A 15,000-nucleotide genomic window follows, 5' to 3' on the forward strand; every position below is an offset into this window, starting at 1 on the left:
TTCGTTTAAACTTCAACGTCTCAGATATATATATATATATATATATATATATATATATATATATATATATATATATATATATATATATATATATATATATATATATGTCTGAATTTATGAAAACCGTGTTAAAGACTTTGCACCAAAATAGCGGGCATGTTTTTGAAAAAACGGTTAGAAAATGTACATAAATATGGCCATGTCGCACCGAGAGTGCTATCTACCTCGTGTACTCTTAATAGAGTCCATACCATGCCTATACAAGCCTTTAAAGTCGCTGCAAAATGAGTCGAACGAGCCAAACAAAACTAAATTAGAGCTTAAATTGATCATTTGGTTCGCCGCGGCACTAATTTAGACAGGCTTAACCTCTGCGATTTCACCTAAATGACCTCACTATGTCTTTACTGTGGGTTAAATTAGCCAGTCACGCTAACAAGAGCATGGTAAGCAGTGGAATCGGTTATTTACCTCTATATTTCAGCCAAAAAGTAGCCGTTACGTGACATTTCATTTCAATATCTGACCGGATTCGCAAAAACATAGCCATAGAATTTGACTTGTCACTGATAATCTAACTTGCTACAATTCTGTCCTAGAGCTAGCTTTCCACGAGGCTTATCGTAGCTCAAATAACAGCAAATAACTCTCCTGTATGCCTTTTGAAGCCAGGAAGACTAAATTCACCGTCTTTTCGTTGAATCATGAATTGTACAATTTAATTAAGAGTGCTTTTAACATGAAATTGGAGTCTAAATCAACACGAACGTACAGATATCAAAACCGCGGCGGAGAGCTAATCTATCGCTTTCTAAAGGCCTGCATCGTCCTAAATGGACTGAACAAGAGCTTCCTACATCGAGAATCGATTGAACTTCAGACAAACTAGGCCATAGTTAGCAGTAAGCGAACACTCAACATGTTGTCGTTACGTCAATTATCGCCCGGAAGCCACGCAAATAAATTTCTTCCGCGCTAGCGAATCACAGACAGTTCTGATACTTAGCTAAGCCGAGAACGCCTAAAATTGATAAAACAAGGAAATTCTACTCACGATCAGCGCTTGAACTCATGTTCTTCTCTCTCCTCGTGGCCATGTTTTGCTCGCAAATAGCAATGTCCCGGATGTACTTCAGTTTTGTCGAGCGCGGAATGGCACATCCAGATTTCAACAGATTTTTTTTCTAAGTCTTTAGCTACATCAAAGTTCAAAGCAAATGACGCCAACAGCAGCTAGAAATGTCCAGTCCATTGCACGTCTAAGCCCTAAATTGATGTGGCGAAAGATTTTTGCTGTCTAAAGCAAGCACAACATTATCGCCACAGGGCAAACGGCCTTCTGTTACGGGACTAAATGTGACCCGTACAGTTTACACATGTCCTCAGGCCCGCCTCAGGTACGATAATGGACGACGCTTACTAGCAAATCGTTAGACTTGGGCCTTCATTGGACTTAATTGGACTTAATGATGTCCTCGGGCAGACTTCCTTTAGACAGCAAATACAGAACGCTAATCGGTCGCTCCTTGTCAGAGTCACCGCGCGAACTGAATTCAGACGAGTGTAGCCTGGGCTAAACTTAACGCAAATTGAAAAGGGGGGGGGGGGGGAGGGTCGATGAATAATGAAAAAAATACCTAAATAAATGAAACATGCGGCAAGGAGTTCCTACATTTCATGCTAGGTAAGATTTACAAGCTGCTGTCATAGCGAAAGCAGAAAACAAAAACAAAGAAATGAAAAAAAAAAAAAAAATCAAAAAACACCTGATTCAGTCTTAAACACCGTTTTCATAAATCCAGACATATATATATATATATATATATATATTTGTATAACCTGTCCGTAATGAATAAAGTACACGGTAATCCGTCCGGAATAACTAAAACATTATAGTCTGAGCTATGATCAGTTCCAGATTAATCATATATTCAACTCCCGTCTGTTGTTTATTTTGTTCAGTTTCAACAAACATTCCGTGCAGGTTACAATTTGCAAACTGTCTTACAGAGCGCCAATTACGATACTCTCGCAAGACTTTTTGCTTGGCCTGTTGAGAAGAGAACACTCAGTTCCACGAATTACGCTGCAGAACTATGTTAGCTGCTGTACTCGTTTGCGCTTGACCGCAGAATGTTCCTGTTAGTCATGTGTTTGCGAGAAAACAACGAAATGCTCTCGTTATTGATCTACTGGAGGTCATTCTGGCACTGAAATGAGACGGGCAAATTGCCCGATTTCCGAAAGAACTGCGTTCGTTCTTCTCTAGTTTCAGTTTGAGGGACTCGTCATCTAAATTTTAGGTAATTTGACACGGTTAGATTTGTTATTGGAAATGAGCTCCGTGTCTGGAGCGGCTGTCACATTAATTTTCGGAAGTTTTGTATTGATAGGAGGCAAGCTAGATTGTGTCATAGAGTTGCCTCTCTTTGGTTCAGTCACGGGGACGTTGTATACAATGCTATGAATTGTATTTGCCCGCACTCTGCTGGTATCATCATTTTGAACTCCCTCAGCGGAATCACCTGTTCCTTTGCTCTCATCTTTTCCTTTCTTCTTTTGCTCACCGCCTGAAGGATTTAACGCTTTCACTGCGTTCTCGATCTTCGGCAACCCGCATGTCCACGTGAAATATTCCGATTCGTGCGACAACGACCTTCGTAAAATCTTCGGTACGTTGTTCTGAGTGCAGTTAACCTCTGGTAGAGCAAACTTTTTCTCGAGCATGATTGCTGTGGCGCCTCTGTTTCCAGGATTCTTTACTTTCATTTCTTTTGCAATGTCATCGACGCTTCTCTTGTCTCGTTGACGTTGTTTCGCCTCTTTGGCCAAATTTATCTGTTCACGTCTAATTCGAAACAGCTCGTTTCGCAATTCTCTCTCTTCTAGCTTGTAGGAGATGTACGCCTGCAGTTTGGAACGGTCAAGGTCCTTCTGAAGTAGTGACAACTCTTTTTCACCCTCATGGGAGATTACTAAAGCTTTTTCGTAGACTGACTGCCTTTGCTTACCGGAATAATCTCCTGAAGGCATAATACAAACCAATGAATTCCTCGAGAACGTTTGTGATTTTCACCGTCGAAAATCGCCAGCGTACATTGTACAAAAATTAGCTATCCAAAATGAGACATTGCAGCCATCTGTCAATACGGTTCAATTTTTTCATTTTCTTTCACGTCAATTGATTGAACTAAGTAAATCCAGCAAGTATGTTGTTATTAAAATTAAACAAATTACCAGACTTTTGTCAAGGAAGTCATTTCTAGCGAGTGCTAGAAAATGTACATTGAACAAACACAACCGTTGTTAGCGTAAATTGTTTTTTTTTTTTTTTTGGCTGTTTGCCTAGTTCATTACCTCTGCTTTTGTGGTCTGTACTTTTCATTGTTCTTCACGCTTTCGGCTTTGAACAGGAATTGAAAGCACTTTTCTAGACAAACTAATCTCGTTTTTGCCAACGCAGATGTGCATTCTTTATTGACACGGTTTTTCCATCTCTTCGTTAAATCAATGGTGTTTGAATTCGTTTTATTTGTCTCTCAATGATCCGAACTTATTACAATACTGATATTTGTTTTCTGTTTCCGTGTTTTCTAGCGGGTTTGTTTCAACAAAAGTAAATAACTTTTCAGTTCGAAATGCAAATAGAATAATTAAAAAGAGCACTTACATTGTCTTTCGGTCGCAAATTGGAAAAATGAACGGTCGGTGTCGTTTGTGGGATTAGCTCGTTTGTTGAGAAGCAACCTTTGGAAATTAAAAGCGAAAGAAATCAATTATCCACCGGTGATCGGATTGACACTGCCACTGCAAAACACGCTGACATAATATTTTCTTTCATTAGTGCTTCTACGTATCTAGTTAGTCAGGGAGCTTGTGTAAAAGTATAACACTCACTAAAAGTTGCTGGAAGACAATTTGAAAATAAATGACGTTCACAGCTAATATTTGAGCCAGAACAGGCTTCAACGACATCAATATTTCGTACAGTGGTGTGAATTGCTCCCAATGTTTATTTAGTTAAGACTCTATCTATGGAGTTCAAATTCTAGAAAGACATTTGCTGATTTGTCAATAGTCTTAAAAGTGTAATTACCAACCACAAAATTACGTCGGGTTGTTTACGGGCGTTTTAACTCAGTAATTACTAGGGAAAACTAATGATTTCAACAAGGACAAAAAGCTGCATGAGCAATTAGGACTCATGCACACTACGCCGGAGGAATTTGAACACGGAGGTTTCACTCTGAAAACGCATCAAATGTTTTCCATCCACACTACGCCGGAGGTATTCTAATACACAATAATAACCGGTCACTTTGGATTTGTGTTTGAGGACTGAAAACTATAGGTCAGGGAAATCACATGGTTATCGTGATGCCATCTTTTTTCGAAAAGCTCCGTTTTCAAAACTATTTCAGTCCACACCAAAACGAAAAGCAGGAATTTTCAAATTCTTCCGGTTTGAAGAGCGTTTTCCAAAAGCCCCGTTTTGGTGACGGTTAGTGTGCACGGTAGGCCCAACCGTTAGAATAAAGACGCGTTTTCAAGTTTCTCCGGCGATGTGTAGACGCTGCCTTATTTTCATTGTCTTTTGATAGGTCTTTTATTGGTTTCAAATGAGAATAGGTAAATTAAACATTTAAATAGAGGACGCTAATCAAATGATAATCCCAGGCTCGATGGCCCATGAACTTCGATGATGAGTTAACCATTGTATAAATGTACTTGAATTAATGTAATGTTTTCCAGAGTTCATTACTTTTCATGGTCATTTTGGGTCCATTATTGACACTGTTAAGTCTCCGAAGTTTCACTAAGAACAACTGATTTTTTGCCATGGTTACTATTGACCCAAATTTAACAAAGAGAATCCGAGGACAAAGAAAACGTGCGTCAACGTTTGCAGTACTCCTGTTATTAAGCTTAGTTAAGCCATTTTTCATCAATGTGAGTTCCCCTTGAGGATTACTTAAGGTTGCATCATTTGAATATATTTGGCTGACTGTAAACCCATCAATTACAGAATAGTGTTTACAGAACAAAGTACATCGAAGTTTACTAGATAAGTTGCTTGGAAATTGAACGTCGAAAGTGATAATCGACACAGAAGTATATGTTCAATTGCTCATTGCCCTTCTTGTCAAATTTTGAGCAACATTTTTCAACAAAGAGGTGGTCGTCAAAGTACACGAGGGACAATTAAATTATTTTTGACGGCAAACAGTACCTTGTAAAGGTCTTAGCTAAAGTTGTTTACAGTGACGAAAACAAACCTGAAAGAAAACCAGCAAAAGATTACGAAACGTTGCTCACAGAAAACTGAAATTCTTTGGAAAACTACTCTTTTAAGTGCTTTTAAAGTACACACAAAGGAACCACAGTAACGAAGAATACACAAGCTGTTAATCGATTGAGATTGAAAGTTAGGTTGTGGAGATGGCAACCAAGGACTCAGTGACCAACACTACTTTGCAGAGTTCGATTGCCTTTCTTCAAATTCAGAAAAATGCCAACTTGAAGAGGTCCACGTCAATGAACGAAGATGTATTTAGGATTTTTCGTCAGACCGGTCGACGCATTACTTTGATTAAGCAACAAGTGGAGAGGGAAAGATGCACATTCTTAAAAGACTCGTACACGGAGAAAAATCAACTTTATAAAGAGCTGGCGGGTATTTTTCATTCCAAGAAAGCAACTAACAGCCAACTAAGTACAGAGGTGCTCGCTGCTGCGCCTCCACAAGTGGTAAAGTCACGAGCTGGCCCGGCAGACAAAGCAAAAGAGGCTGGTCATTGCAGCGCCCACAAGTCGCCAAAGGTGGAACTGCGTCCCATCAACGTCAACGTCTTGAAAAGATGCGAATGTTGTCGACGAAGGGCATTTCGAAAAGTCGAGGACGACGATGATGATGACGATGTATTTGATGAAGAAGCGTTTCAGTGCGAGAGCCAGGCTCCGGACGACAAGTCAAATGATAAAACTAAGCCCAAAGCTACCAGAAAGATAAGCAGAGCTTCGAAGTCGCCAAGCAACAGTACAAAGGGAAAAAAAGAACGCGGCACAAGTCAACAAAAACTGACTAAACTAGTTCAATTTAGTCGATATGACGATATTAGAATACCTGCCACTCAGAGAGTGCAGGCGGGAATATGGACTTTGAAAAAACAGAATGGTCGACCTCGTGATCAAGAGAAACAAAGTAAGTCAGTTAATTTTCAAGCTAATAACTTGCCTACAAGCCCGTGTCGTGAGGTCAAGGTTAAGTCTGAGACTCCAGGTCTGACTGCAGTTGGAAGACCGACGGTCAAATCCAGGGCAAGTATAAAAATCGAAAACCACAGTAACAAAAACGACAAAGTACGCTTGGATAGCAATGCCTGGGCATCCCACTTGCAGAGCATTCAAGAGAAGAAAATAAATAATAACAGCACGCTAACTGGCTTGTCAAAGGCTTACTGTGCATTTAAAAAAATGCTGAACAAAATGGAGGAAGAGTACGGGGCGGAACAAATACAAGAAGAAGAACTGAGAGCTGAGAGTCGCGCTGAGTTGCCAGCCATTAGTCGCCCAGTTTCGAACGTGTCTAGGAGTGATTCTAGATGGGTACCTTTACGTCGAAGTTCAGACACACTCTCCATTCGTCTGAATTCCTGGACAATTGGAAGTCTCGAGCCTACTTCTATGGACAGCCTCAGTGAAAACAGCAAAGAAGAAGAAGAGGCGTTGAACCTAGACAATGAGCAAGGTGAGAAAGATGGAGATTCCCTACATGAAGCGTACATTTTAGACAAGAGTTCTCTGCCAGACATTTTACAGAATCAAAGAAACACTTCAAAATGAAATTCAGAATGTTCCACTATCATTAAGATCCATTGTAAATATTTATTTTAGAATAATAAACAAAAAATCTACACTGTGTCAATATGTCGTCAGTCTATTCGCACTGCCGTTCGCACCGTCACCTCCACAGACAAAGAGTTTCCTTTTCTTTTTAATTATAATGATGATTCTTTTTTTATAAGATTAAAGCAGTAAAAATGAGAAATTTTCATGATACGATGTATTTGGAAGGAGTTTGTAAATTCATATCTTAACCCGTGTACTGTCAACTTTTCGCTGTTGCCCGGCAACAAGATCACTTTTGAAAATTCTCAGTCATGGTTAACGTATTGCAGATATCTGTTAACAACGCATCGCTTTTCGCCGAGATGTAAATCGCTGGTATCAATTCAATTGTACATAAAGCTTTGAACTGATAGAGCAATCATATGCTTTCGGAAAGAAAGTTCATCTGTAGTCTACAAAGTACAACTTGTTGAAGTGATCAAGAATTTTTGTTAAATCCATACTTTTTTATTGAAAAGTTTGACGGCTTGCGCCTTCGTCTTCAATGTATGTGTGATATGTAAGGTCTTTCCTATTCACTCCTAACTTTCTGTAAAGCAATAACTTCACGAAAGATTGCATCATGAGAGAACATTTAAGCTGACGCAATCAAAAATGGTCACCATGGCATATTCCCTACTGAAAGCCCAGATCTGACTACTGCATTACAAGATTGATGCTGAAATGCTGATTTGAACACCTCGGGCTTTAGAACAAGACGGAGTTTATTTGCCTTACATCCTTCATAAACCTTTACAATAAATCATAAACCTTTACAATGCTAGTTTTGATTCAGAAATTGTATATCAAAAGAGTTAGGCCTGACATGGAGATTTTTAAAAGCACGCTTTCTCGTATAATATATATCATTATAGTAAATTATTACAAAAGATAAAGATGTGTCGATCATTTCATAAAATTTCACAATATTATTTTCACACTGTTATACAATTAGGTTGTACCTCAGTCACTGTTTCGAAGTCCAATAAGAAAGAATACATTCTGGGTATATACAGCTTTCAACGACTTTTTAAAGTTCTGTGCGATTTTGCATCCTATATACATCAACTAGTAAACTGTTTCATACGACAGCTCCTTGCTACTTCAGATATACTTCCCTGTGTATCCACCCCAATCTTTCCTTAGTTACAGATCTTTTGGATTAGTCTATAAACAAGGAAGCCCTGTCATCTCAAGGTTGCTATGAAAAGCCATTTTCTGTGGTTGCGTAATCAGCCAGGGGCCTCGAACAAACTGGTTTTATTTCACCGTCGATTTCGTAAACAACGATTTTATTTCTTCCTTGCTCGTGGATGCTCAACAGTAGTTCTCGCTTTTTTAGCGAGTTCAGTCTAACTATTGTCAAGGTAAATCAATTAGCTTCAATTTAAGTCAAGTCGATCATATTTATTCCTGCAGGTTGGCATGGCTGGTATCAATAGAGGTCCTTCGTAAATCGTTGTCAAGTTGGTTCAGTTTTTCAATTGACTAATGCTATACTTTAATTTAACTTGCCAGACATTGCAAGAAAACTAGGCTTACTTAACGTTGAATATCAGTTTGCGGTTGTTTGGAAGAGACGTGGTATTCGAGCACATCAATTCACTTTTTATTAACTCGCATCGGTCATATCAGACTGGACTGGCTCGAAAACCCCGACGAACTGGAACTTTTTCTCGACCAGCTTTCCTCTAAATTATCGCTATCGTCATCGTCTATGTTCAGACTTCTCTTATGCTTTTTAATGTGCCAGCTTGAGGCTTCGTTGCAGGAACTAACGCCTGATTTTCGCTGCCTCGAAGTAGAAGACCAGGGCGCACTTCGCCTTCGTGCAACCAAGTGGTGCCCTTGAGCACGGTGAGAGTCGGGGGAAAAAGTGCTTTCTTGCGGCAAACTTTTTCTTTTCACTGAAAAAGGAGCTGCGTTAAGATCGCTTCCAAGAAACCCTTGATTCCTGTCATTTTGACGAGTTGAGTGAATCCGTGACAAGCCATCCTTGCAGTAAACAAAATGTTGTTCAGTCCCGGTCGTGTCGCTCGATAACCTCCTCGCAGGAATCTTTGGAAGTTTTGTTGTCGACGGCGGGCAAAGTGAATTTCGTCCTGTATACCGGTGTACCCCATCAGAATGGCTTCGTTGCAAGCTTGCATGGCCAGCCACACTTTCCAGCGATGAAATGCGTGCACCGCTGTCATTCATCATGAGATCTTCTTTAACTCTCTTTTCAGAATATCTGACGGTCCCAGGCATTGCAGCAACTCGCTTATCTTCCGAATCAATTTGGAGTATGGAAAATTGGCCTTGAACTTGTTTTGTTTCAAAGGCAGGTTCCATAGCGCTCTTAGTTAGGCCGTCTTAATTCGACGATATAACTTTTTCAATCACCTTCAAGAAGTTGAATCCTTTTAAATACGTTTGCCGAACAAAGAACACCCGAAAACAAATCGCATGTTTTGAAGCCGACCTGGCAATACAAAGCATTCCGCAAGTTTTGTTTTCTAAAGAAAGACAGTTTGTTTGTTTAGGAATACTTTAGCCTCTTGTATTGATCTTGGGCTTCGCGATTCATCATTGTGAAGAGCAATTGGCTCATTACTCGTTAGCGTGCGGTAGCAGGGATTTATGAGCTTAACTCCTTGGTATTGTTACTACTATAGGGATATCACTTCACATACAGTCTACATTCAAGCTGCATTGGCGTTAATACTAATCAATCCTACCGTCCGACAGTAGGATTGGTCAGAAAAAGACATGCCCGACTTAAATGTAAATTATCCCGGCTGTCCAAGGTGTTTGGTGAGAGAAAAACACGCACGACTTAAAAATGAATTATCCGGTCCAATCAAGCGTTCAGAGAATTCTGTGTGGTACAATCTTTCCCACCATGCTTTCGGTCGAAACGCGTGCAGTTTAAAATTTAGTCTGGCTAGGATTAAATCAGTGCACTCATGTTGCCAAACAATACTCAGTTAGGTAGTGCTTCAGTTAAAGCAGCAGAGTATCTCACTCTCGTCACTTCATCGACACACTAACGCAATTAATCTTATTTTTTGATTCAGTCTTATAAAAAATGTTTCATGTGCAAGTGTGGAAAACAAAACAAAAAATGACTTGTAAACTATTTCTAGCTTGCTCAGTGCAAATTTCTGACGTTAAATATAAGCTGGATACGTCAATTTAACGGTCGGCATACACGAGGGGATTAGTCTCTATGACTAGTCCCTGCGACTAGTCTCGTGAAGAGCTTACACGAAGGGACTGGTCGCAAGGACTTATTCCACAAACAGTTCACACGAAGCGTTTTAAGGAACAAGTCACAGGGACTTGTTGAATTCGTGGGACGAGTCGCACGGACCGAATGTTAGTACCTGCGACTAGGTTTTGTGGCAAAAATGGCTAGTTCACACGATGGGACTTGACACTGCGACTTGTTGCAGGGACTTGTCCCCTCGTGTGTGGCGACCTTAACACTCTTGAAAAGGGGCACGGAATAACGAATATGTGGAAGAAATGTGGGTAAATTGCAGATTGGTTTCCATAACATTTGCATGGCTTGGAGATGAAATTTCTTCCATATCCGAGTCACGAGAGTGAATGCTGGCTCTGCTAATTTCTTCAAGCAACCTAACGCATTTTATTAGAGAATAAAACAATGTACGAATAACTTTACTGTGGGGAGGAGGCAGAGACGGTAAGGCGGCGGTGGGGTGGAGGGGCGGTTAATTGAAGCTGTGGGAAACCTCAGCCCTCCCCCCTTTATTGAGTGATTAAACAACTTTTTTGAAAAAGAAAACAACTTCATAATTTGATCATTTTTTTTGTTAATACCGTCACCTCCACCAACAAAAGGCTTTTTGCACCTTCTTTCACTCCACGCCATTAAAATGTTAAGCTCCGTCAAACCACTTATAAGTCTGCCATTTTAGTGTTATTGAACCAATATATGAACGCTGCATGGAGTTATTGGTGTTATTGCACAGAAATAGATTCGACGGTTAAGGTCAGTTTTGCGAAAACGAACAATTCCTCTTACTCTAGGTCGCCGGATTATAGGATTGTTCTTTTCCATCAGTTCCGTCTCCCAAATTGTACCAATTTAATGAATTTTTTCCAGCGTCAATGAAGCTTATCGTTTTATGGGCTGATTCAAATCCATATTATCAGAATATACCTTTCGAATAGACAGGTGATTTGTTAGGAACTCTAAATGAAATGAAGTCCTCTTATTAGAGTTATTGAAAACAGCTTCCCAACATAGCCGCAATTAACTTAAAGAACAATGTAAACACAATTCTTTTAAAACAAAAAATTTTGATCCCCGAGCGCTACGAATACGTGACAAAATTCCGTTATGAGTTGTAAACAGAACCAAGTTGTTTACGCCATGTACAAGGTTATTTTTGACATGAGCATCTATGTACATTAGCTACATGTTTGCATGGGAGCGTACAATGTTTACATGCAGTGGTCATGGAGAGCATTTTGATTTGTCTAGAGACAGTTAGACAAGATCTCTCGACAAAAAAACAATTCAGGTTGCGACGGAGGCTAATGTCCGAAATTTAGCGCGGAATTTGGTGAAGTTTTGAAAGAAATTTTGGAATCAGAAGTGGAGGAGAAGCATAAGTCCGGTTTCGGACTGTACATTATGAACAAAGAAGAACAAGACTCTGCTAAGGACTCAGAAAATGAAGGGAATGGATTGCTTAGAAAACGAAAACGTTCAGTAACTTTGGAACCCCGCGAAAACGTCCCCGCCGAAACTGGCCACAGACCGTTCGCTAGACGAGCATCATTTCCCGCCATAGGAACATGTGAAGTTACATCGACGCTCAGTGGCACAATAGCGAGAAGTTGTCCCGATAACTGGATACGATCCTTGTTAAGTGATTTACCAAGTATAGAAGAAGTCCCTGATGAAGATAGAATGGAAACTCAATCTCTTAGCCGTGAAGTAGCCAAGCAAGCAAAACACACTTCTAAGTTAAAAACTTGTAGCCGGAGTTTCACAGCCCCGATGCATAAAACTCCTCGGCCTGTAAATCAAAACTCGCGAGGTTTTAATCCTGCAAAGTTTTCGAACAGTTCAAGGAAAGCGTCTACGTCAAAAAACTATCCTAAAGAAGATCAAGTAGTGACGAATAAGTCAACAAACTGGAAAATACGAGTTAACAAGAGAACTATTATTGACGATGATGACACTTCCACTCACTCAAGTCAGTCTGGATTATTACCAGGCTCAACCAGTTGGTCAGACGATTCGACGTGTTGGTTCCCCACGATTGAACCTCCAGTCAAGAAACATTCCTTTTAGTCTTTTGATCAGAACTATGAATCAGAAAACACTTATTTCCTTACCTAGAAAACTTTGATGTGTATCAAAGTGAGTGGTTTGATTGGGCATTTTAGTTGCTCGTCGATGTTTTCTCATGTAAAACATCAGCGATAAGTGTTTGCTTGTTATTTCTTACTTCTTGCATAGCTACTGCAACTAGGTATATATATGCAGACGCCAGCCTTACTTTGTAAGTGTCTGCAAAAACGGAAGCAACGTGACATAATATTGCTTGAGAGATGGGGAGGCGAGGGTATGTCCCGCGATGGAATACTGATCTCATGATAAAGTATCACTAGCTCTATAGTTGTTTCACGCAGCTAGACTCCTATTTCTTCACTTGCAAGTCCATAAACGTTCTGATAGCGCGACATTGTTATTTTAGCGCGACATTGTTATTTTATGATCACCTAACTGATACTGAAACTGATACTGATACTGATACTGAAAAAAGATCGTCCTTTCTCTTGTATCTGGGCAACAAAATGATGCTAACTGAAATGCGTCCTAACAACACCTAACCTCTAAACAGTGTGTCTAAAATCTTTCTGAATAAATGTAAGGAAATTTGGCTCAATTACCATTGGATGCTATTACTGGAATGACATTCCTTCACTTTTATCCACACGTAATAAGCCGACTAGAAAACTATTTTTTTTAAAAAAAGCACTTTACCAGTTTTATTTTGCTCAGTCGAACATTAACTATTTACCATGTGTTAAATCTCCCCGATCTTATGCTAGTTTTCTTTTTTGTCCTAAAATAAATGTATCTTGTTCAAAGGTATTTAGTTAGTTTACTATGTTTTCCCCTCTCCACTTTCCTTTTACTGCACCTTACTTTAACACTACTGTATTCAAATCGTCAAGTAGAGAAATAAAAAATACAAATACAGATAGACACATTTGATATGATTGGGCTGCCAAGGATCCTAGTTAGCTTTATTCATGTGGCATAGAATAAGCGCCAGTGGAATAATTTTTTTGAAGTAAGGGAAGGATCAAAGAAATATTTCATTTTACAGCATATGTTTTACTCAATCTTGAGTCAATAATTTCGAAAAAGCTACTTTCTCCCGTGAGGGGTGTGACGTTGTACGGTAGAAATACAAAATTACCCCTACTCAATTTAGTATGAGATATCATTGGTCAAGGATTTTTATGTCCCCTTTCAACCAGATGGTGGGCCATGCGAGCTTTGAGGTCTTCATCACCTTTGAACGCTTGCAATATAACTTGAAGAGCATCCAAGCAATTAACTCCAAATATGATGACTTACACTTTATTTGGGAACAATTTCGTACGAAATATCACTTAACAGGGATTTTGATGTTTCAATGACAACATCTTTTCAAAGGCATGTTTCTAAGATTTTGAATTTCTGAGTCTTAAATGAAGTAATTTTTAACTTTCATTGCAATACCTTTCAATTTTTAAGAAATATTTAGGCACATTATCCTTTTTGACTACGTTTGGGTCCGTTTTGGCGCATTTCTAGATGGCTAAGATGAAAGTTTTTCCGGGAAATAATGACGTCACCTACGCCGGTAGTCAAAGGAAATACTTTTGTCCGTGCTATAAATTGTCATTGTCATGGCTCTAATACTCTAAATGTTAAAGGGTAATGGCCTCAACCAGCTTCTCACGCTCCACCTTCGTCGACTGGGCCGAAGAGGAACAAGAATAGGGTTAATTTTTCAAGGTAATAGTATTGTCCTAAATAATCAAACATTCTAAAAGGAACGACTTATGTAAAAAGCACATTGCATTTTTTACATTTATTGTGATCATTCTACACTACGCTCTTTTCATCTCAATGACTAATACCACAAATACCACAAGGGTTACGGATAGAATTACTCTTTTACTTTTTGCTTAATATTAATTAATTAATTAAGCTCCTCGTGAAATGACAAAACAAGAAACGCCTAAGATAAGTCTCAGTTACATCAAAAGCCAAAAACTTACAACAGTAAAAAAGAGACACTCTAAAATTGATTGATCAGCATTCTAATATCTCTTTACCGATAAATCAATCATCCATGCTCTATATTGCTTGACTAAAGATATTATAAAACTAATAAATACAAGGAAATTTTGCAATATTAAATTCTTCGAAATCTAGTCAATCTGCTACATTTATTTTTCTTATCGGTACAGCTACTAATGACATTTAGCTACAGGTGACATTAAAATCACCCGTCGCATACTTCTAGTTCAACTATCGTTTTAACAGTCAGCTCACCAAATGGTGGGGTAAAAAATCCAGCCAAAATATTTTTTTTCGTTTGTTTGAATTAAATCCTCAATGAATGCATAAATCACCTTACGCCTGGGGGATAAGCTAGGCTTTCGTATGCAATAGAAGCTACATTTTGACTGCTTTCTTTTACGACTAAGAACCGTTCAAACATTTTAGAAGAAATCTTCCTGGTAAAAAAAAATAGCACTCAACAAATTTCAATCTACTTGGACTGAACTACTGTAAGATGTTATGTAATTAAAGTTTATGGGAGTGAGCTGTGTTTTATTTTAACTGTTTTTTTTTTTTTCTTTTTCTTTTCCCTTCATCTCGGCCATATGATGTTGCTGCTTTCGAGAAAAACGTCATTCTACATTGAAAACAATCTTACAATTACTAATTGTTTTGTAAGAAACGTCACTGTAAAAGGTCGTATGGCAAATCATATTAATTGTCTTCGATTTATCACCCTTGTATGATGTTTGTAGAAGTGCTATCATGCATTGTAAAACAAAACAATGCAGAAAAGAACTGAA

At 38.9% G+C, this 15,000-nt stretch overlaps 3 protein-coding genes across 3 annotated transcripts in view; 1 reads left to right on the forward strand and 2 right to left on the reverse strand.

The window, feature by feature from the left end:
• Positions 1 to 1,930: 1,930 nt before the first annotated feature.
• On the reverse strand, positions 1,931 to 3,928 carry LOC110050808 (uncharacterized). The gene has a single exon (XM_089290941.1). It carries the CDS (start codon positions 3,031 to 3,033, stop codon positions 2,293 to 2,295), a length of 741 nt encoding a protein of 246 aa, XP_089147067.1. The 5' UTR covers positions 3,034 to 3,928; the 3' UTR covers positions 1,931 to 2,292.
• A 1,067-nt stretch (positions 3,929 to 4,995) lies between these two features.
• On the forward strand, positions 4,996 to 6,925 carry LOC110050809 (uncharacterized). The gene has a single exon (XM_020756773.2). It carries the CDS (start codon positions 5,440 to 5,442, stop codon positions 6,841 to 6,843), a length of 1,404 nt encoding a protein of 467 aa, XP_020612432.2. The 5' UTR covers positions 4,996 to 5,439; the 3' UTR covers positions 6,844 to 6,925.
• A 7,056-nt stretch (positions 6,926 to 13,981) lies between these two features.
• LOC149111286 (uncharacterized) overlaps positions 13,982 to 15,000 on the reverse strand; it is a 5,492-nt gene continuing 4,473 nt past the window's right edge. Inside the window, exon 3 of the mRNA XM_089290938.1 lies at positions 13,982 to 15,000. This exon is cut by the window's right edge and continues 904 nt beyond it. The gene's annotated coding sequence lies outside the window, so the exon portion shown is untranslated.

This window comes from Orbicella faveolata, unplaced genomic scaffold, assembly GCF_042242905.1.
Source record: "Orbicella faveolata isolate gen_17 unplaced genomic scaffold, um_ofav_v1 contig_24, whole genome shotgun sequence".
Taxonomy (NCBI): Eukaryota; Metazoa; Cnidaria; class Anthozoa; order Scleractinia; family Merulinidae; genus Orbicella; species Orbicella faveolata.